Source organism: Onthophagus taurus, chromosome 7 (genome assembly GCF_036711975.1).
Source record: "Onthophagus taurus isolate NC chromosome 7, IU_Otau_3.0, whole genome shotgun sequence".
NCBI classification, from domain to species: domain Eukaryota; kingdom Metazoa; phylum Arthropoda; class Insecta; order Coleoptera; family Scarabaeidae; genus Onthophagus; species Onthophagus taurus.
This window is the reverse complement of record NC_091972.1, coordinates 27,486,232-27,510,294: the sequence shown is the minus strand read 5'-3', so window position 1 is coordinate 27,510,294 and position 24,063 is coordinate 27,486,232. Positions and strand designations below refer to the sequence as shown.

At 43.9% G+C, this 24,063-nt stretch overlaps 2 protein-coding genes and 1 long non-coding RNA gene across 3 annotated transcripts in view; all 3 read right to left on the bottom strand.

Annotated features, from left to right (window-relative positions):
* Window positions 1–7,146: 7,146 nt before the first annotated feature.
* The window catches only part of LOC139430358 (uncharacterized), a 136,109-nt gene continuing 119,192 nt past the window's right edge, over window positions 7,147–24,063 (bottom strand). The window contains exon 2 of the long non-coding RNA XR_011640843.1: window positions 7,147–8,146. This is a non-coding gene — a long non-coding RNA (uncharacterized lncRNA). The remainder of the gene's footprint in view (window positions 8,147–24,063) is intronic.
* On the bottom strand, window positions 12,858–14,059 carry LOC139430613 (histone H2B). The gene has a single exon (XM_071197789.1). It carries the CDS (start codon window positions 13,313–13,315, stop codon window positions 12,944–12,946), a length of 372 nt encoding a protein of 123 aa, XP_071053890.1. The 5' UTR covers window positions 13,316–14,059; the 3' UTR covers window positions 12,858–12,943.
* On the bottom strand, window positions 18,434–20,209 carry LOC139430546 (histone H2B). Its single transcript, XM_071197683.1, has one exon. The coding sequence runs from the start codon at window positions 18,889–18,891 to the stop codon at window positions 18,520–18,522; it is 372 nt and encodes a 123-aa protein (XP_071053784.1). The 5' UTR covers window positions 18,892–20,209; the 3' UTR covers window positions 18,434–18,519.

The following is a 24,063-nucleotide window of genomic DNA, read 5'->3' as shown; positions in this document are numbered from 1 at the left end:
TCTTATATACTCTTGCCATTTTTCATCTCCAATGGCTCTATCCCACCAAGTCCAAACCAGCCCAAGTTTTTAATGAACGTTAATAGAACGGTAAACTTGACGTGCTTGCGTAACCTGCAGTGCGAGGGGTAAACCGCTGGGGAAGTAGGTGTACAAAATAGGGGAAATGCGGAGGAATTATGGGGAAGTTCGACGAATTACGGGGAAGTCTGGGGAATTATGGGGAGATGCGAGTAATTACGGGGAAGTACAAGGAATTACGGGGAATTATCGAGGAAGTTTGGGGAAGTACGGGAAATTATTTAGGGAAATTTGGGGATATATTGAACACGATCGAACACGATTAAACACGATATCTAACGATCGAAGTTACGATGTTCCATAAACAAGCTAGATCTAGTATTAGGTGCGCAGTTTCTGTTTCATAAAGGGTGTGTGAATTGTTACTGGTAAAAGCATCGTTTTCATTCAAAGGTAAGATTGAATGAGTATCATATTAAAATTTAAATTTATATTAACATATCGTGAAGAGTCAATGGTACTAAATTCGCTCGTAAATTGTTTTGTATTAGGCGCCAGGATGACGGCAAATCGCTATCGCTGTTTTCAAGAGGCCGAAAATTTTCTACAATTTCAATTAAATGAAAATGTTAAGGAAATTCTTACTATTAGCGGATTTGATAATGAGGTGCTGCATGGTACGATTGACGAAAATGATCTAGAAAAAATAGAAGCATTTATTAGAAATGACTACCATGAATTACTAACTTTGGAAGAAAAAAATTTGTTTTACGGGATTTTTAAAAATAATCCGCAGCAATTTAAATTGCTATCTGGCACGAAAAAACAAATAGTTTTAATTTCCAAATTTTATAAATCCAAATACGAGAGAAAAATATCGACTCAGTCTACGCAAACCGACATAACTGAAAACATTTCTGAGCAGACATTACCACCCCCCTCAGCACAACCATTAAGTCAGACTGCAGCTACAGATCAGGAAACAGAAAAGTGCGTTATATTAAAAGCTCTAAAGTGCTGGCTTAAAACAAAAGTTAGTCAGGAACAATGGTTAATATTTGAATCAAAATGTAATGGTATAAGCCTAAAAATTCAAAAAGGATTAGATAAACATTTCTCTTGCACTGTGACTTGCTTTTGTGGTCAAAGTTGCAAAATCCAAAAGGTGTCCAAAAAAGACACTTGTCAACCAAGATGGATATATGCTAATATTCATAAACATTTTTTAAGTAAACATATTACTGCGCATACGAACGATCAAATTAATGCGCCGGCAACTATTGTTGAAAGTAAACGCAGGGAAACATCAATTACTGATTATTTTACGTTGAACCCAAATCCGTGTTCTTCACGTGCAAGTTCTTCAGTTGAAAATAATTCACAAAAGATTATTATACTAGAAAATATTTCCGTAACACCTGTTGACCGTATTGACACATCTCATCATGAATGTCTGAAGAGTATTGAAAATATTTACTTTAATGAAACCGCCTCGGAAACCGATAAAGAAAATGTTTCCTCAGAAGTATCAGTCGGCGTAACCGAGTGTGTAACTCCAACAAAGACCGAAATCTCGACTGACACCCTTACACGAGTTCCTACACGAAAAATTGTTACTCGTAATAATTCTCCCCAGACTAGCTCTTCAAAATGGAAATTAGAAAAGTACGGAAGAAGTGAAAGATCTAAACGCAAAAGAGACAATATTGACAATAATCAACTGTTTATAACAGACTTTTTTTCTGTACTAAACAAACTTTACTTGGTAACGGTAATATTTCAAATTAGCAGACATGATGATGTAGAAATAAAGAAATTATACAAAGCTTTCAAACAAAATTATAAAAAACTTTAATACTGTTTTGTCAGTATTATTATTTTCTGTTTTTATATAGAAAAACTCAATGTTTTTATTTGCCAAAGAATATATGTTAATTTTTATTGACTTTTATTTGGGTGTTTTACTTAAATACACACGTGGATATGCCGTCCGAAGGGAGACGAGGTACGAGTATGTAAGAGGAATTACGGGGAAGTATAAGGAATTGTGAGGAAATACACGGAAGTACAGGAAAATACTAGGAATATAAGTAGGAAGTATAAGGAATTATTTGTCAAAGGGGAAGTAGGTGTACAAAATTTGAACTAGCGGTTTACCCCTCGCTGCAGTGTCCGGACAGGAAGTGGGTGAGGAGCCTCAAGTCACTTTTTGATTTTCTCAGGAACTGAGTAGATCTCTTCCGGTCAGGGTAGAGCAGAGTTTTCTTTGCAAAAACATCTACTGCAGTCTCATCCCATATTTGATGCTGTATTGAAAGTCAGAGGTACAAACGGTTCAGGGGAGACCGGTGACTTCTTAGCCGCCCGTTTCGCCAACCTGTCCGCATGATCGTGTCCCTTATTTCCGGTATATCCTTTCCGCCACTTTATCGTAACATTGTTATAAACGTTAGCCTCTTCAAGTGATTGCCGACAGGACTTCGCAAACGATGATGTAGTTCGATGCCTACCAACCTCCAGCATAGCCTGTTTGCTATCTGTGCAGATTACAACGTTTCTGCCAACTGTTTTGGTGTCGATAATCACATTGGTTGCTATATTTATAGCAGTTATTTCGGTCTGAGCAGTCGTGCAGTAGGACCCTTGCGAAGTGGATAGGTGTAGCTGGAGATCGTGCGAGAAAATTCCGGCGCCGGAGTCTCCAGCCTTCTTTGATCCATCAGTGTAGATGGTCAGCGATTTGCCCGTGCTTAAGTTACTCCGGGGTATCGTTTCAATGCCAAAGTGTGGTCTGTTTAAGAAAGTAGGTGTGATGTAGTCTGCGCGAGCTTCAAGGAAGGGTTGTTTACAAACAGCCTCACTCCAGAGTTCGCTCCAGACTTTTCCCATTTTTACAACCTGCTTATTATCCGCCACCGCGGCCACCTCCTTGATAAAAATATCTAGGGGCAGCACGTTCAGCATAGTCTCCAGCGCGATGGTGGATGTCGATCTCATGACACCCGTGATTAACAAGCAGGCCACTCGTTGCTGAGCACCAAACTATGGCTCCGTGAGCTACCATCTTAGTACAGACGTGTAGATCCCACATTGAATTGTCTTCCGACACTGGATGAGTACAATTGTTGCAACTAATGTGTGATTTCCAAGTCAGGCCTTTGTCAAGATAACTAAATTATTTAATACATTATTTTTTATAGGAATTATCATAGGGAAAAACATCTTTAAGGAAAAAACTAAAGAGACGAAAAAGAACCACTAAAGAATGAACTTTTCAACCCATATTTTTTTATGTTAACATTCAATGGCGTTAAAAAGTTGTTATAAAAGAATCAAAGAGGTAGTGAATTTCATCCCCTTAGAGGGCGCTAGCGAAGCTCAAGGTATGCTTGAAAATAAGGTCTTAACCAGTAGTAAATACATACAAAATTTCAAATTCTACGGTTTACTTTTAGCCGAAATAAAAAATGAAATGTAAATTTTTTTTTGATCGCTCATAGCTAAAAACTTGTGTTATTTTGACAAGTACTACATCCCAGTAAAGTTTCTCGATTAAAAACTGAATCAATAAACCCAATTACTAAAGAAGGGTATCAATATTTTCAAATAATTTTAGATGATTATTCTCATTTTGGAATTATATTCTTATTGAAAAGTAAAGATGAAGCGGTACAAAATGTCAAAGTTACAAAAGTTACAACTTATGTTGGTGAGATTAAGTCTTTTTATGCGATGCTAACCGTGAAAGAGAGAATTTATTTAGTACTGTGCTATGGTACTAGTGAATCATGTTTTCGTGTAGTTATACAAAAATTCCAGCAAAAATATCCGGACACAAGAATATCTCATGTGGGGTTCGCAAACTGATGAAAAAAAATTTGGAAACGGGTTCTGTTTTATCCATAAAGAGACAGACAAAGAGACTAAATGAGGAAGACGCTGCTTTTCAGATAGCTTTTCAACAAATGACATTGTTTCTTCCCAGCATTGTCGTTATAGGAGCGATGTAAATCCAATTACCTTTAAATTTTATACGGTCAATGTACTTTCAGCAAGACAGTTGCCCAGCTTACCATTCACACATTGTGCCAAATGGTTAAATTTTTTTAAATGGTCCTATTTGATGGCCAGCACGTAGTCCTGATCTTACAATTATGGATTTTTATTTTTAGGGACGATTGAAACAATTTGTTTACAGTGAACCATAACAAGATGATGCAGAACTATTAAAACTAAGAATAATTAAAGCGATAGAATCTCTACCACTGGCGGAAATTCGTACTTCTTATAAAGAATTTAGAAGTCGTCTTCAAATGTGTGCCGAATTGGGAGGAATAACATAGTGTGATTTTCATAAATTCTCATAAATTTACATGTAAAATATTTTTTGTAATTCGCGACGGTAATGAAAGCTATAACAGTACTCAAACGGGTGCTGTAATGAGTCTCCTTACAGCATCCGATGCTGTAATGAGATTTTAGTAACATTTTATGGAACCAGTTCATGTTGGTGACATTGGGTCATTAATTTTTCTAGTTGTCAATGTGACAATGTTTGTCCATGGATGTTTAAATACGTTCTTAGCATCGAATAGAAGGTCCACAATGATGAGGACATTGAACTCTGAGCAATTTCTCTTATTTTGGGAGGTGTACATGAAACATGTTTGTCAGGTGAATACATTTTGTGTTTTGACAGTTTCTAATTGTCAATTCAAATTTCTATTTTCAAGTGTTACGGTGTTACCAACTGCTACATACCTATTTTCCTACTTTGTCAAAATTTATTTTATTTTTGAGAAAAAAAAAGGATAGAAACGAGAATTACAAAAAATAGCATAAAAAACACGTTTTATAAGACTTAAAGCACTCATTCATTAAAAAACTCGTGGCTTCGCCACTCGTTTTTCAATTTGAATTCGTGCACTTCAAACGTGTCTTACGAAACTTGTTTTTTAATATACTATTATGCAATTGACCATATTTTAATTTGATTTGTCCGTATATTTTTCACTAACATAAGTTGTAACTTTTATTTTATTTTATTGGTTTCTATGGTTACATATTGTAAATTGAACTTGAAAAATTTTTAATTTAGGAAAAGTATAATTTTTTACACAAAAATGGGAATAAAAAACTTCTATAGTTAGAATATAAAGTTCGTGCGATTTAGTGGTTTGAGCATATCCGACGCATTATTTATGCTGCGATATGTTTGAAAAAGCAGTAATATATTTTTTTTTCCTCTTTGTAACTCGATCCGGGGACATACTGTATAGCTGCAGCAAGAGCAGCACGAGCGATAGTGTATTTGAAGGGAATCTTACAAAAGTTAAATGAAGTGTATTGTTAACAGACAATCAAAGTTGGAATATACTACAAATGAAAATTTTCCAGATGTACTAACAAAGGTTGTGACTAAAGGTTAAGACAGATTAGAATACTTTAAGACGGGAATACGTTTAAAATAATTGTAGTTTAACTTTAATACCAAAATTGCGGGGGAGTGTTTAGGAACGTACCCAATCTGTAGGGACTTATGGACGTTTGAGTTTTTGGGGTTGGATAAAATGGATAGAGATAACAAAATGAATATGGTTCTTATTCAATAAGTCAAAGAACATCGCGTTCAACAACCGACCCAAAAATTTTAAAAACCCCCAAATTGTCGTAAAATTGACCAAAACGATGTGAGTGAAATATATCAAGAAGGAATCTAAACTTTAGCCGATCATCCGCGACCTCTCGTAACGAATAGGGAAAGTGAAAGGAGTAGGAATCTCGAATTCCGTTGCTAGAAACATACAAAACAATAAGAGAATAAATATATAACATAAATAAATAATTAAATTTTAATTAAAATTATTTAATAGAAACTAAGGTGATTAAGAGAAACGTAATAGAATGTTGTTTTGTTTTTAATTTATGTAGTTTATAGTAGATATTAGATTTTCGTTTCCGTTCAATGTTACAAAATATGTTTAAAAACAATATTTTATTTATTTTAAAACAAGGCAATATCAGAGTGAAGGTTTTTGAAATGAAATGTTTCTTTAATGTTGTTTTGTACCAAAACGTATCTTTTAGAATAAATGTTAGGTTAATATAAGTACGAAGGCTTTCACGGCCGGTGTGAATTAAACTAAAATTAGAACTAAAACTAGAACTAACTAAGTGAAGTCACTTCGAACCAGTTTCTGAAGAAGGTTGCAACATGGCATCCGAAACGTCAAACCTTTTATTAAAAGACGCACGGCGAAACCCGAAAGTTTCTAGTGTTAGTTCTAATTTTAGTTTAATGTTAGGTTAATTTTTATTCTTAATTTATTCTCTTTCTTTTATGCTGTTCTTAATGTGTGCCGTTTCCGATTAGTAGGGTCTACTATTACGATGTTTTAACTCCAGGTCATTTTCTAATTGTACCTTTTAAGAAGAATGGTTGAAGATTTCTGGAAAAATTGGCAGAAATTTTAAACAATTATTCCGTTCTGCAAGCGACTAATCTTGTTGGTTTATTTTTTTTTATTTAGGGTAATTTTCTATTTATTTTTTTGTTACAGCAACGGAATCTGAAACAATCCCCATCTGTACATTACCGTCGTTACCACATTTACTTATTTTTATTAATTAGTTTAATTTTTCGTGTTGATTCAAATTTTAAAGTTTAATTGTTATTTTTTTCTTCTTCAATCTTTAGTTTTGTAAAGTAAATTTATTAGGAAATAATTTAGGGAATATTATTATATTATGTCATTCATGAACTTTTTTTTAATTCCGGTTTTGGAAAAATTTTAGCGGGAGGTCTTCCTCTTTATCACCAGACTTCGTAAAGAGAAGAAGCATGGGTGAATTTTTGCTAAGTTATTAGTTCGACATTTTGGAATTTTTGGGTGGGCTATTTTAGCATATTTATGTACGTAGTAGAGTGATCATCCACTGAAAATTTTGTTTTCTTAACTTAAATTTAAGAAAAACACTTCAGAACAAGTTCGAAGTGTTTCGCTTCGAACTTGTTTCTGAAGAAGGTTGCTACATGGCATTTCGTCAAGCATTTTTTCAAAAGACTAGTAGGTCTAGTGTTAGTTCTAGTTTTAGTTTAATTAACACCAGCCGTGAAAGCCTTCGTACTTATATTATCAACCTTTATTGGGAGGATATTAACAAACAAATCAAAGATCTTGAACGGTGAACGTGGCCCTTTTCATCGGACCTAAAACTAACGGAAAATACATACATATGTTACTTTGTATTCACTAATTTAGTGATATCGAAAGTGGAATTGGGAAGGACAGTCGGATTCCTGGATCGTCAGACGAGAAGCAGCCTTGGCCGTTTAGGGCGAAGGTGTTCAACGTTGTAATCCGTTAATCCCGCTAGGAGGGGATTGGGGTGGTTTTCGAGCCGCGTAAACTCGGTACTGGCCTTGTCACGAATGAATTTCTCGATGGTCGCCATCTGGGAATCATTGTGCAGTGTCACATTACTGACAAACCAAGGTGCATCAAATGCCACCCTTAGGACCTTGTTCTAAACAAGTTGGAGTTTTTGCACGTGCGAGTGCGCGGCGTAACCCCAGACGGAAGAGTCATCGTAGGAAGGATCTTGACAACTTACATGGATCGCACTTATATTACCTACTATTAACCCGGCGACAGTGTGTTGGGCTATCATATACCCCAGACGTCTTAAAATGCGCGCCATTCAATTCGATGTGTAAATGTTCCACCAGGGAACTCAATACCTTCCTTTAATAGCTTAAAGCATCTGTAGTAGGCAATATCTTACTCGATACCCCACCGCACAGGTAAGTGTTTATCAATATATATTGTGATGTTTATTTATTTTCTTTTACTTATGTATTGTGATAAAATTAACCATCGTTTAGTTCACCGAGAGAACATAACCTAGAAATTTTGACAGAGAGATTTTTTGTTGGTGGAAATCTTATCTAAAACCGTTTAGTTTGCTTCCAAAAGTATCAATTAATATAGTCCAGCTCCTAAAGCACATTTTTCATCCATCCTTTGATGTTTTAACGTTTTTTTGAGGAGGAAATCCTTGATTTAAAATTGAATTTTTCTAACTTTGCTCATTGATGATATTTGGCGTGTACTCCAATGTATGTCTGAAAACAAGAAAAGACAACGTTGAATATGAAGTTTTATTACGATTAATAAAGGAATAAGGGAGAAATCAACGGAAAAAAATTTAATTTTGAAGGTTAGTTCCGAAAAAATACGAGAGATGACGCTAGTTTCGATGCAAGAATTTTGAATTTTGAAAAAGGCGCGAACCTAAGAACCAATCAGAAACGAGGAAGAAACAGTTGGAGTGCCGGGGTATATAAAGAAATCGCGAACAGGCAGCGAGAGAGTCGTCGTCTGACCAGCGTCGAACCCCCGTCGTCAGAAAAAAAAAAATTTTTAATCTCCGAGAGAGATAACCTTTAAAATTAAAATAATTTTATAAAGCCAATTTAACCAACGATATAAAAAAAGAATCAACCTACAACTTATTCCGAGAACTCCTGAAACGTGTTCGAGATCATCCGAAGAACAGCAGTCCAATTTTCCATCAGAAGAATCCTGTAGACAATCCCGTATAATCCGTAAGAGAGACCGGAAACTACGAGGAATCCTGTAACCAATCCAGAAAACTAGTTCGTGCTCCAAAACCAAGAAACAATCCATTATCCTGATACCACATTGAATTCCAATCCTTTCTTTTTCGCAGTGAGTTGGATGATAATTTATTTTTCTTATTTAACATAACCTACAAAAGGAAAATCAACGAATCAAACTCAAAAGACACCTCACAAGAGTTTCCTTATAATTTTATCAATATTTACTTGTGGGTAAAGATTTTTCAGTTTGTCTTGTATAACTTTCTTTTATTTAACACTATTTTTCCAACGAGTTTGATTTCGATTTAAGGCGTCAGCCATTTGTTATTTCTAAGAACGGATATAACGAGTTTTTATCCTGCTCTCTCTCTCTCTCTCTCGAAAGAATAAACGTGTTCTCTCTCAGATCGATGTTTCAGTCGATTATCGCAGTTTTCTATTTTATTTAAAAGTTACCTCTAGTCAATAGGCATTGTTGATAAAGTAAATTTAGAAAAACAATTTTATTTTCGTTATCCATAAAACGTGTTAATTTTGTTTGTTTAATTAAAAGAATTTTTTGTCGAACCTTATTATTTTTTTTTTGAACCTGAACTTGCCCGAAACCCTGAGTTTAACAAGAGTCTCATAGCTAAAGAAACCCCAATATATAATATGTAATCAAAACACTACAGTATTTGACAAATTTGCATAAACAGAAGTGGAAAATGACTGACTGCAGCTTCGACACGGTTAACATTTTTCTGCTAAAATCTATACAGACTCTGAATACAAATGTCGATATAACATTTCACAAGTAATTTGTTTTCGCCTTCAGTTTTATGGCAGGCCATTATGAACAAGAATAGGCACGATTATTAGCTCTCTGGGAAGAGGTTGAAGAAGCCGAAAATCCCATTGGCTCCGAAAGTGAAGACGAATCTGATTTTGTATGTGACAGTAATCATAACTCTGATGGTGAGGAGGATGCGAAGAAGTAACTGAAAGTGAAATACCAAAAATCTGTCGAAAATATTTAGGCAAGGATGGTACAACATGGGCTTCACAAGATTTTCCCAAGAATGTTCGCACGCGTACAGAGAATATAATCACACGCCTACCAGGCATAAAAAGTACAACCAAGAATGCTAAAACACCAATTGAATGTTTCAATCAGTTTATAATTTCTGATATGGTGGACGATATTGTGATGTGCACCAATATAAAAATACGACAGAAATCTGTTTGCTACGATGAAAATCATCAATACGTTGTACGGGATACGAATGCAACAGAAATAAGAGCTTTATTCGAACTTCTCTATCTGGCAGTAGTTTTCAAAAGTTCTAGGCTAAACCTTGAGGAGCTTTGGTCGACAGATGGAGCTGGGATAAGTTAATTCAGAGAAACAATGTCTTTGCAACGGTTCATTTTCGTGCTGTCTTGCTTACGCTTTGACAACATAAATAATCGTGCGGAAAGGAAAAATATTGACAAGATGACAGCAGTGAGGGCATTATTTGAGAAATTCGTTGAGAATAGCCAGGATTCGTTTACTCCAAGCGAATATCTCACCATTGACGAAAAGTTAGAAGTATTCAGGGGTCGCTGTGCTTTTCGTCAATATATGCCCAAAAGCCAGCACGACGTTATGGTTTGAAAATATTTGCACTTGTAGATGCAAAATCATACTTTATTTATACGACAAATACGACAGAACTTCGATCGTTTCTAGGAGCTATTTCATATTATGGAAAGTTTATTCCAAATCTTTATGTTAGATGTACACCTCTATATGAACTTTTAAAAAAAGGACAACATTGGATTTGGTCTAAAGAGAACAAAAAAGTTTTTGAAGATTTAAAATTAATTCTGTCTTCATCCGATACTCTTATTCATTATAACCCTCAATGGCGAATAATAATCACGAGCGATGCGAGTGACAGAGGAGCAGGTGCGGTTCTTTTTCATGAATGCCCTGATAGAAAATTACGTCCAATTGCATATGCGTCAAGAAAATTTACAGATGTTGAAAAAAGATATGCTACGATAGACAAAGAGGCATTGGCGATTATTTTCGCCGTCACAACATTTCACCAGTATATCTATGGTCGTAAGTTTTCAATATTCACTGATCATAGACCGCTTGAAAGGATTTTTGGTGAAAATCGTCAAACACCGAAAATAGCGAGTAACCGACTTTTACGATGGGCGATTATTTTGAACAGTTACGATTACTCAATCATTTACCAGAAAGGAAAAGACAACGCACCCGCAGATGTTTTATCACGTCTACCTACTAATAATGACGAACCTTCTGAAATAGAAAATATAGGTGGGCCAAAACGAGGTCATCTATTACGATTAAGACTACGACATCTTGCTGTGAAAAAGCGGAAATTAAAAGATGAAACTAGTAAGGATGCTACATTTGAGAAAATATCTAGATTTGTTTACCAACATTGGCCAGAAAAGAAAGAGATTCCAACTGATTTACATTCTTTTTTCGAAAAGAGGGAAGAACTGTCAATAGAAGAAGGATTACTTAAGAAGGATCGGTGAAAGCAACGACCCCTGAGGGACGCCAGCAGTTAGGATTCGCTCTGTCGAACGCGTACCGTTCAATTTGATGTGCGCCTTCCCACCGCCAAGATAGGACGCAATCAATTGAACCAACGCCAGGGGCACGCCCGCTTCTAGCATTTTGAACAAAAGTCCTTCATGCCATACTTTGTCGAACGCCTGGGCAACATCGAAAAGCGCCGCACAAGTGCTTTGCTTTCGATTGAAGCCTTCGGTTATGTATTCGACAAGTCGCAGTACCTGGTGTACGGTCGAATGTTTGGGTAGGAAACCAAACTGTTCGTCCTGAACGAGCTTAAGATCTTGAACTGATCTTTGTAGCCTCATCTGGACGATCCTCTCGCATACCTTGCCGAGACAAGAAAGCAAACTGATGGGCCTGTAGCTTTGCGGGAATGTTATGTTCGCCCAGGGTTTCGGTAACACGACGACGTCCGCGCATTTCCACTTGGTAGAGAAATGCCAGGATTCGTTTACTCCAAGCAAATATCTCACCATTGACGAAAAGTTAGAAGCATTCAGGGGTCGCTGTGCTTTTCGTCAATACATGCCCAAAATGCCAGCATGTTATGGTTTGAAAATATTTACACTTGTAGATGCAAAATCATACTATGTTCTCAACTTAGAATTGTACGTGGGACTGCAACCTGATGGTCCATTCAAGTTGAGCAATAACCCAACCGATGTGGTTCTTAGACTTATAGCTTCAATTTCCGGCACAAAACGAAATGTAACGTTTGATGATTGGTTCAGCAATTATGATCTGATGCTAACACTGCTGAGACAACACAGAATTACACCCGTCGGGACGGTTAGGAAGAACAAACGGCAAATACCCGAGAGCTTCATTTTCAAGTAGTGAAAAACAGACCAGACCATTCCAGCAAATTTGATTTTCAAAAAGGTATCACTTTAGTTTCCAAAAAGGTAAAGTTGTACTTCTTATGTCTACTTTACACCATACTCCAGATATTGATGAAACTACTGGGGATAAAAGAAAACCGGAAGTAGTTTCGTTTTATAATGCTACAAAAGGTGGCGTAGATGTCGTTGATGAGCTGTCGGCGAGCTACGATGTACCTCGCAATAGTAAAAGATGGAAAACATTGGCCATACAACTGTTGACGGAGCACAAAGCAATCAGAGCTCTGCATAAAAGGCTCCCACGTGAATTGCTACTCCCCAGGCCAGTAGACGAAATGAACGTTTATGAACCACCGGGGAAACGACATAAACTATCTAGAAGATGCGAATTTTATCCTAGGAAAAGTGACAGAAAAACATTTTATAGATGTGCAAAGTGTAAAAAAGCTGTTTGTTTAGAACATTCTGTGGTATCGTGTGATGACTGTAGCTCGGGCATGAATAAAGGCAATCAGTTTCTGCTTTCTATTTTCCAATATTTCATCTTTCTTTTTGACTACTTATCAATATTTCTTTAGCTAACAATAAGTTTCTTTTAGTTACAAAAATTAATAGTCAATGATTTACTGCGTTATTTTTTGACAACTAGTCACTATGAACTGAAAATATATATCCTTATCAAGATATACTACAGTGAATAAAAGTTACTTAAAATATACACAAAGGTTGTATGCAAAAAACCCACCACACTGTCGCCGGGTTAACTTAAAAATATTGTAAATTGCGATAATATTCTTTATTCAGATACTAATTTTTGGTTCTGAAAAGAACCGGTCGTTGTTTGGTAGGGAGGGGGGATGTTTATTTCGCCATTTATTTGGAACTTGTGTACTTAGTAACAGCCTTGGTGCCTTCGCTTACAGCGTGCTTCGCCAATTCTCCAGGTAACAGAAGTCTGACGGCAGTCTGGATTTCTCGACTGGTGATCGTTGATCTTTTGTTGTAATGAGCCAAACGGGATGCTTCAGCGGCTATCCTCTCGAAGATATCGTTCACAAAACTGTTCATTATACTCATAGCTTTGCTCGAAATACCGGTATCAGGATGAACTTGTTTCAATACCTTGTAAATGTAAATAGCGTAGCTTTCCTTCCTCTTGCGTTTCTTCTTCTTATCGGTTTTCGATATATTTTTCTGCGCTTTACCCGCCTTTTTGGCTGCTTTCCCACTAGTTTTCGGTGGCATTGTTGTTGTTCGTTGATTAGTTAATAAAACTTATCGGTGACAAGATTTTCGACAGTAACACAGCGTAGTACACTGCAGTAAGTATACAGTGTTATAAAAATGGTGAACGGTGAACGGTGAACTTGACGGGCCTCTTGAGGTTCCTGGAATCTTCCTTAACCCTCTTCATCGGATCTAAAACAGACGGAAAATATATTAGTTAATATTCGCTAAATTAGCGATATCGGAAGTGGATTTGGAAAGGACAGTCGGGTTCCCGGATCTTCAGACGAGAAGCAGCCTTGGCCGTTTATGGCGAAGGTGTTCAACGTCGTAATCCGTTAATCCCGCTAGGAGGGGATTTGGGTGGTCTTCGAGCCGCGTAAACTCGGTACTGGCTTTGTTCCGAATGAATTCCTCGATGGTCACCATCTGGGAATCATTGTGCAGTGTCGCATTACTGACAAACCAAGGAGCATCGAATGCCATCCTTAGGACCTTGTTCTGAACCACTTGGAGTTTTTGCACGTGCGAGTGCGCGGCGTAACCCCAGACTGAAGAAGCGTATGTCATCGCAGGTCTGATAACCGCTTTGTAGAGTCGAATCTTCCGGAGAGGATCCAACTTACTTCGGCGATTTATCAGAGCGTACAGATTGACCAGAGCTACCTTCGCCCGGTTCGCCATGGCCTCGATGTGACTTTTCCAAGTTAGTTTAGAGTCCAGAATGACACCCAAATACCTGGTTTCGGAATGCCAGGGAAGCTCGTTTCCTCGCAGTACCAACGCATCGGGGGGTCTCTGTCTACGCCGAGTAAAGAGTACTGCGGTACTTTTATCAGCGTTGATTTTGACCCGCCACTTTGCGAAGTAGTCTTGCAGCTGATCCGATGCTGTCTGCAGTCTACGAGCGGCGATCTCGGGGGACCAAGATCTGCTGTAGATGCATACATCGTCGGCGTACATCGCTAACTGAGTGCCCTCGCACCGGGGTAGGTCGCTAACAAAGATACAAAAGAGTATCGGTGAAAGCAACGACCCCTGAGGGACGCCAGCAGTTAGGATTCGCTCTGTCGAACGCGTACCGTTCAATTTGATGCGCGCCTTCCTACCGCCAAGATAGGACGCGATCAATTGAACCAACGCCAGGGGCACGCCCGCTTCTAGCATTTTGAACAAAAGTCCTTCATGCCATACTTTGTCGAACGCCTTGGCAACATCGAAAAGCGCCGCACAAGTGCTTTGCTTTCGATTGAAGCCTTCGGTTATGTATTCGACAAGTCGCAGTACCTGGTGTACGGTCGAATGTTTGGGTCGGAAACCAAACTGTTCGTCCTGAATGAGCTTAAGATCTTGAACTGATCTTTGTAGCCTCGTCTGGACGATCCTGTCGCATACCTTGCCGAGACAAGAAAGCAAACTGATGGGCCTGTAGCTTTGCGGGAACGTTAGGTTCGCCCCGGGTTTCGGTAACACGACGACGTCCGCGCATTTCCACTTGGTAGGGAAATGCCGCAGCCGGAACGCCGCATTGATGATTCCCGTCAGCGAAACGACCGCTTTTAAAGGCATGGCCTTTAAAGCAGCGTTTCCTATCCCGTCCGGTCCCGATGCCTTCTTCGACTTACATCTCGCGATTGCCTCTTTCACCTCGGTCGGAGAAGCGTGCTCGATATGCCGACGATCTTCTACGGCCAGCCGCCTACTCACTACGCGTTCGACTCGATCGATGAAATCTTCATCTTCGTCATCGTCGCATAGCGGGCTGCACTGGTTTTCGAAGTTATCGGCATGAGCCTCTGCTTTCTCTTCGAGAGTGAAAGCCATTCCGGTTTCACCGTGAATGGGCGGCATGCGCGTCGTGTTCCCCTTCAGCACCTTGACCATCTTCCAACAGGAGTGATCGTCTTCGGTGTTCAGGGCGTCGAGTTTGGCGTCGAAAGACGCGTATCGGAACTCCGCGAGCTCCCTTCTCACATCACCGCGCAGACGGTTATAGCGACGCTTGAGATCGGGATCCCAATTGCGCTGATAAGTCCGCCTGACGCGATCACGCTCCCGCATAAGTTCCCTGATGTGCGCCGGAAGCACCCATCGATGGTCCTTTACGGGAATCGTGTTGGTCGCGTATCGAAGAGAATCCTCGATTGCGACCGTGAGTCGTTCAACAGCCTCATCCAGTTCCTGAGCGTTGTGGATCGGTCGTATTTGTCCCATATTGTGGTGCAAGTGGTCGCTAAAAGCCGGCCACGATACAGTGGAACGTTCAACCGGGACGCGAACGTCCGGGACGTCTCCTAGCTGCAGCAGCACAGGGAGATGATCGGAACTAAGTTCGTTGAGCGTGGTAACTCTGTGAACTAGTCGGACATCTTTAATTACAACCACGTCCAAAACGTCAGATCGTTGCCCTTCGTTCGACGGGTAATACGTGTGGTCGGCGGGGGCATCGGTGACAATGCCCGTCTCGTCGGTAAAACTCCGCAGTATTTTACCGTTCGCGTTTGCGATCCGACTGTTCCACGATGGGTGCTTAGCGTTTAGGTCGCCGGCGATAACCACGCCTTTGTCCGTATCCAAGACACCCGTTAGATCGTCTTCCAACAACCGCCGATTCGGCGGATTGTAGGCGGCGACCAAGCGGACGCACCCCGATAGTGTTCGTACCACAATCGTAGTAGCTTCGAGATGTTGAAGAGGGGGAGTCAGATCTTCGTAATGATCCAAACTGGTTCTTATAAAGATGGCTGTCCCGCCGCCTCTTGCTCCAACTCTATCGTTTCGATAGAAGCGATAATTGGGCAGCCGTGGCCTGTCGCCCGCTCGCAAATGGGTTTCGCAAATGAGTATCGCGTCAAGGTCGTACCTTTCGGCGAACTCGCGAAGTTCATTCTGTTTACAGACAAGGCCGTTGGCGTTCCAATAAGCCAACTCAAGCGATTGCGGTACTCTCGGTCTTCGATGAGTCATCATAAGAGTTTCATCATCTCGGACATGATTTGGACACACAACTTAACTCGTGCGTCCCTATCGGATTTGTCGATTTGGATGACCTTGCTCATCATCGCCAGTATGTTGACGAGGGGGTCGGTTGGGGGTTCAACCGCCGCCTGTGCCGCAACATTGACCGGGAATGGTGTTTCAGCCACCGCGATCGACCCGCTTTTACGAAGCCTCCTATTGCGACGCCTCCTCTGCGACCTCGACAGCTTCGGGGGGTCGTCGGTCGCCTTTTGCTTTGGCTCGTTGAGCTTAGCTTTGGGCGCCGCGACCTCTTTCCGAACTACCTTGGTAGCTGGAGCGTTCGCTTTGGGGGCAACGTTAGCGTTGCCTTTCGGCTTTTTCGCCTGGCTACTAACCGCTTTCACGGGTTTCGCCGCGACTACTGGAGCCTTTTTGTCCCCCTTTTGCGCCTGAATAGGTGCTTTCGGGGGAACGGTCGCTTCGACCTTTGGGGCTGCCGCCGGTGCCCTCGTTTCCGCCGCCTTCGGGTGTTTTGGGCACCCTTTGTAGTTGGCGGTATGAGGACCACCGCAAAGGACGCACTTGGCGGGCGCATCCTTTGCTTTGGCACAGGAAGCCGTCGGATGGTCACCAGCGCACTTCACGCAACGAGGTGCACCGTTGCACATTCGTTGGGAGTGGCCGTAACGCTGACAGCGATGACACTGGCCGACTTCCGTCTTCTTCTTGGCGCTCTCGACAGTTATGGTTAAAGCCATGACCGTCTTGAGGTCAAAGATCCGTTTGGCGTCCGCGGTCTTTTTCAAGACGCACAGGACTAACGGGATCGGCCTCCTTTCAGAGCCCTGGCGCATACGTTTTACCGTATCGGGCCAGAATCCCTGTTTTCTCAGGTCGGCAGCAATGCTGTCCTCCCCGATACTGGTAGGGACGCCTCGAAAAACCACCTTTAACGGCTTTTCCTCCGGTAGAGAGAATGTGTGGTACTGGTGTTTACCAGCCATCAACATCTTCACCAGGGCGCGATAGGCTTCCGCGGTGGGGAGCTCAATCTTGATTCCTTGCGGAACCGCTCTGGCTTTCGAAAAGGCGATCCGAAGTCTCGCCATCTCCGCCGAAATGGAATCCCAGTTTTCCTTCGCATGAAGGATTACCGGGGGGACCCGCTTGGAAACGTGTTCCAATCGAGGACGCACGGCCTCCGAGTACTCGTCCTCCAGGTCGCTACTGGCCTTCCTTTTCCCGTTGGATGGACCGACTGCCACGTCGACATCCATTTTACCCGCCGGGATGGAAGCCAACGCCTCGGCGAATGACCTCGGAGTGGAGGTGGTCGCCGCCTCCTCGATGGAGGCGGTGCGGCCTGCCGCGCTGGTCGTCGCATCCTCGAGGGAAGCAGTACGGCCTGATGGTGCTATGGCTTTCGCCTCCACTGGGGAGGCAGTGCTGCCAAGAACGGGGGTTGTTTCGGTTGTCGCCTTCTCGGGGATGGCGGTACTAACCTTCCGTGTGCATTTGGTCGCCACCTGCTCAGGGGAGGCGGTGCGGCCTGCCGCGCTGGTCGTCGCATCCTCTAAGGAAGCAGTACGGCCTGATATACCTGCCTTGGCTGCCGCCTCCGCTGGGGAGGCAGTTCTGCCAATAACTGGTTTCTTGGTCGCCGCCTTCACGAGGGAGGCGGTGCGGCCTGATGATTTGGCTGCCGCCGCCACAGGGGAGGCAGTCTTGCCAAGAACGGGGGTAGCGTTGGTTGCCGCCTTCACGGGGATGGCGGGTCTGACCTTACGCGCAGATTTAGTCGCCGCTTTCAACGGGGAAGGCGGACGGCTTGGTGGAACGGGTGTCAATGTCCCGTTCTTATCGATAATGTGTGTGTCGACCACGCTTGCAAACAAGCGAAAGTCTACACACGATGCGGATAAAGTTTTCTTCTCCATTTTAAGAGGCATTTCTGCCACCTCAAAAGCTAACAATAAGTTTCTTTTAGTTACAAAAATTAATAGTCAATGATTTACTGCGTTATTTTTTGACAACTAGTCACTATGAACTGAATATATATATCCTTATCAAGATATACTACAGTGAATAAAAGTTACTTAAAATATACACAAAGGTTGTATGCAAAAAACCCACCACACTGTCGCCGGGTTAACTTAAAAATATTGTAAATTGCGATAATATTCTTTATTCAGATACTAATTTTTGGTTCTGAAAAGAACCGGTCGTTGTTTGGTAGGGAGGGGGGATGTTTATTTCGCCATTTATTTGGAACTTGTGTACTTAGTAACAGCCTTGGTGCCTTCGCTTACAGCGTGCTTCGCCAATTCTCCAGGTAACAGAAGTCTGACGGCAGTCTGGATTTCTCGACTGGTGATCGTTGATCTTTTGTTGTAATGAGCCAAACGGGATGCTTCAGCGGCTATCCTCTCGAAGATATCGTTCACAAAACTGTTCATTATACTCATAGCTTTGCTCGAAATACCGGTATCAGGATGAACTTGTTTCAATACCTTGTAAATATAAATAGCGTAGCTTTCCTTCCTCTTGCGTTTCTTCTTCTTATCGGTTTTCGATATATTTTTCTGCGCTTTACCCGCCTTTTTGGCTGCTTTCCCACTAGTTTTCGGTGGCATTGTTGTTGTTCGTTGATTAGTTAATAAAACTTATCGGTGACAAGATTTTCGACAGTACACAGCGTAGTACACTGCAGTAAGTATACAGTGTTATAAAAATGGTGAACGGTGAACTTGACGGGCCTCTTGAGGTTCCTGGAATCTTCCTTAACCCTCTTCATCGGATCTAAAACAGACGGAAAATATATTAGTTAATATTCGCTAAATTAGCGATATCGGAAGTGGATTTGGAAAGGACAGTCGGGTTCCCGGATCGTCAGACGAGAAGCAGCCTTGGCCGTTTATGGCGAAGGTGTTCAACGTCGTAATCCGTTAATCCCGCTAGGAGGGGATTTGGGTGGTCTTCGAGCCGCGTAAACTCGGTACTGGCTTTGTTCCGAATGAATTCCTCGATGGTCACCATCTGGGAATCATTGTGCAGTGTCGCATTACTGACAAACCAAGGAGCATCGAATGCCATCCTTAGGACCTTGTTCTGAACCACTTGGAGTTTTTGCACGTGCGAGTGCGCGGCGTAACCCCAGACTGAAGAAGCGTATGTCATCGCAGGTCTGATAACCACTTTGTAGAGTCGAATCTTCCGGAGAGGATCCAACTTACTTCGGCGATTTATCAGAGCGTACAGATTGACCAGAGCTACCTTCGCCCGGTTCGCCATGGCCTCGATGTGACTTTTCCAAGTTAGTTTAGAGTCCAGAATGACACCCAAATACCTGGTTTCGGAATGCCAGGGAAGCTCGTTCCCTCGCAGTACCAACGCATCGGGGGGTCTCTGTCTACGCCGAGTAAAGAGTACTGCGGTACTTTTATCAGCGTTGATTTTGACCCGCCACTTTGCGAAGTAGTCTTGCAGCTGATCCGATGCTGTCTGCAGTCTACGAGCGGCGATCTCGGGGGACCAAGATCTGCTGTAGATGCATACATCGTCGGCGTACATCGCTAACTGAGTGCCCTCGCACCGGGGTAGGTCGCTAACAAAGATACAAAAGAGTATCGGTGAAAGCAACGACCCCTGAGGGACGCCAGCAGTTAGGATTCGCTCTGTCGAACGCGTACCGTTCAATTTGATGCGCGCCTTCCTACCGCCAAGATAGGACGCGATCAATTGAACCAACGCCAGGGGCACGCCCGCTTCTAGCATTTTGAACAAAAGTCCTTCATGCCATACTTTGTCGAATGCCTTGGCAACATCGAAAAGCGCCGCACAAGTGCTTTGCTTTCGATTGAAGCCTTCGGTTATGTATTCGACAAGTCGCAGTACCTGGTGTACGGTCGAATGTTTGGGTCGGAAACCAAACTGTTCGTCCTGAATGAGCTTAAGATCATGAACTGATCTTTGTAGCCTCGTCTGGACGATCCTCTCGCATACCTTGCCGAGACAAGAAAGCAAACTGATGGGCCTGTAGCTTTGCGGGAACGTTAGGTTCGCCCCGGGTTTCGGCAACACGACGACGTCCGCGCATTTCCACTTGGTAGGGAAATGCCGCAGCCGGAACGCCGCATTGATGATTCCCGTCAGCGAAACGACCGCTTTTAAAGGCATGGCCTTTAAAGCAGCGTTTCCTATCCCGTCCGGTCCCGATGCCTTCTTCGACTTACATCTCGCGATTGCCTCTTTCACCTCGGTCGGAGAAGCGTGCTCGATATGCCGACGATCTTCTACGGCCAGCCGCCTACTCACTACGCGTTCGACTCGATCGATGAAATCTTCATCTTCGTCATCGTCGCATAGCGGACTGCACTGGTTTTCGAAGTTATCGGCATGAGCCTCTGCTTTCTCTTCGAGAGTGAAAGCCATTCCGGTTTCACCGTGAATGGGCGGCATGCGCGTCGTGTTCCCCTTCAGCACCTTGACCATCTTCCAACAGGAGTGATCGTCTTCGGTGTTCAGGGCGTCGAGTTTGGCGTCGAAAGACGCGTATCGGAACTCCGCGAGCTCCCTTCTCACATCACCGCGCAGACGGTTATAGCGACGCTTGAGATCGGGATCCCAATTGCGCTGATAAGTCCGCCTGACGCGATCACGCTCCCGCATAAGTTCCCTGATGTGCGCCGGAAGCACCCATCGATGGTCCTTTACGGGAATCGTGTTGGTCGCGTATCGAAGAGAATCCTCGATTGCGACCGTGAGTCGTTCAACAGCCTCATCCAGTTCCTGAGCGTTGTGGATCGGTCGTATTTGTCCCATATTGTGGTGCAAGTGGTCGCTAAAAGCCGGCCACGATACAGTGGAACGTTCAACCGGGACGCGAACGTCCGGGACGTCTCCTGCAGCAGCACAGGGAGATGATCGGAACTAAGTTCGTTGAGCGTGGTAACTCTATGAACTAGTCGGACATCTTTGATTACAACCACGTCCAAAACGTCAGATCGTTGCCCTTCTGTCTTTACCGTTTATAAAGTGGTAGCGTCGTATCAGTAGGCGACGCCTCCCGTTGCTACCGCTTGGCTGACGGCCGCTATTGGTCGAAAATGGAGAAGAAAACTTTATCCGCATCGTGTGTAGACTTTCGCTTGTTTGCAAGCGTGGTCGACACACACATTATCGATAAGAACGGGACATTGACACCCGTTCCACCAAGCCGTCCGCCTTCCCCGTTGAAAGCGGCGACTAAATCTGCGCGTAAGGTCAGACCCGCCATCCCCGTGAAGGCGGCAACCAACGCTACCCCCGTTCTTGGCAAGACTGCCTCCCCTGTGGCGGCGGCAGCCAAATCATCAGGCCGCACCGCCTCCCTCGTGAAGGCGGCGACCAAGAAACCAGTTATTGGCAGAACTGCCTCCCCAGCGGAGGCGGCAGCCAAGGCAGGTATATCAGGCCGTACTGCTTCCTTAGAGGATGCGACGACCAGCGCGGCAGGCCGCACCGCCTCCCCTGAGCAGGTGGCGACCAAATGCACACGGAAGGTTAGTACCGCCATCCCCGAGAAGGCGACAACCGAAACAACCCCCGTTCTTGGCAGCACTGCCTCCCCAGTGGAGGCGAAAGCCATAGCACCATCAGGCCGTACTGCTTCCCTCGAGGATGCGACGACCAGCGCGGCAGGCCGCACCGCCTCCATCGAGGAGGCGGCGACCACCTCCACTCCGAGGTCATTCGCCGAGGCGTTGGCTTCCATCCCGGCGGGTAAAATGGATGTCGACGTGGCAGTCGGTCCATCCAACGGGAAAAGGAAGGCCAGTAGCGACCTGGAGGACGAGTACTCGGAGGCCGTGCGTCCTCGATTGGAACACGTTTCCAAGCGGGTCCCCCCGGTAATCCTTCATGCGAAGGAAAACTGGGATTCCATTTCGGCGGAGATGGCGAGACTTCGGATCGCCTTTTCGAAAGCCAGAGCGGTTCCGCAAGGAATCAAGATTGAGCTCCCCACCGCGGAAGCCTATCGCGCCCTGGTGAAGATGTTGATGGCTGGTAAACACCAGTACCACACATTCTCTCTACCGGAGGAAAAGCCGTTAAAGGTGGTTTTTCGAGGCGTCCCTACCAGTATCGGGGAGGACAGCATTGCTGCCGACCTGAGAAAACAGGGATTCTGGCCCGATACGGTAAAACGTATGCGCCAGGGCTCTGAAAGGAGGCCGATCCCGTTAGTCCTGTGCGTCTTGAAAAAGACCGCGGACGCCAAACGGATCTTTGACCTCAAGACGGTCATGGCTTTAACCATAACTGTCGAGAGCGCCAAGAAGAAGACGGAAGTCGGCCAGTGTCATCGCTGTCAGCGTTACGGCCACTCCCAACGAATGTGCAACGGTGCACCTCGTTGCGTGAAGTGCGCTGGTGACCATCCGACGGCTTCCTGTGCCAAAGCAAAGGATGCGCCCGCCAAGTGCGTCCTTTGCGGTGGTCCTCATACCGCCAACTACAAAGGGTGCCCAAAACACCCGAAGGCGGCGGAAACGAGGGCGCCGGCGGCAGCCCCAAAGGTCAAAGCGACCGTTCCCCCGAAAGCAGCTATTCAAGCGCAAAAGGGGGACAAAAAGGCTCCAGTAGTCGCGGCGAAACCCGTGAAAGCGGTTAGTAGTCAGGCGAAAAAGCCGAAAGGCAACGCTAACGTTGCCCCCAAAGCGAACGCTCCAGCTACCAAGGTAGTTCGGAAAGAGGTCGCGGCGCCCAAAGCTAAGCTCAATGAGCCGAAGCAAAAGGCGACCGACGACCCCCCGAAGCTGTCGAGGTCGCAGAGGAGGCGTCACAATAGGAGGCTTCGTAAAAGCGGGTCGATCGCGGTGGCTGAAACACCATTCCCGGTCAATGTTGCGGCACAGGCGGCGGTTGAACCTCCAACCGACCCCCTCGTCAACATACTGGCGATGATGAGCGAGGTCATCCAAATCGACAAATCCGATAGGGACGCACGAGTTAAGTTGTGCGTCCAAATCATGTCCGAGATGATGAAACTCTTATGATGACTCATCGAAGACCGAGAGTACCGCAATCGCTTGAGTTGGCTTATTGGAACGCCAACGGCCTTGTCTGTAAACAGAATGAACTTCGCGAGTTCGCCGAAAGGTACGACCTTGACGCGATACTCATTTGCGAAACCCATCTGCGAGCGAGCGACAGGCCACGGCTGCCCAATTATCGCTTCTATCGAAACGATAGAGTTGGAGCAAGAGGCGGCGGGACAGCCATCTTTGTAAGGACCAGTTTGGATCATTACGAAGATCTGACTCCCCCTCTTCAACATCTCGAAGCTACTACGATTGTGGTACGAACACTATCGGGGTGCGTCCGCTTGGTCGCCGCCTACAATCCGCCGAATCGGCGGTTGTTGGAAGACGATCTAACGGGTGTCTTGGATACGGACAAAGGCGTGGTTATCGCCGGCGACCTAAACGCTAAGCACCCATCGTGGAACAGTCGGATCGCAAACGCGAACGGTAAAATACTGCGGAGTTTTACCGACGAGACGGGCATTGTCACCGATGCCCCCGCCGACCACACGTATTACCCGTCGAACGAAGGGCAACGATCTGACGTTTTGGACGTGGTTGTAATTAAAGATGTCCGACTAGTTCATAGAGTTACCACGCTCAACGAACTTAGTTCCGATCATCTCCCTGTGCTGCTGCAGCTAGGAGACGTCCCGGACGTTCGCGTCCCGGTTGAACGTTCCACTGTATCGTGGCCGGCTTTTAGCGACCACTTGCACCACAATATGGGACAAATACGAC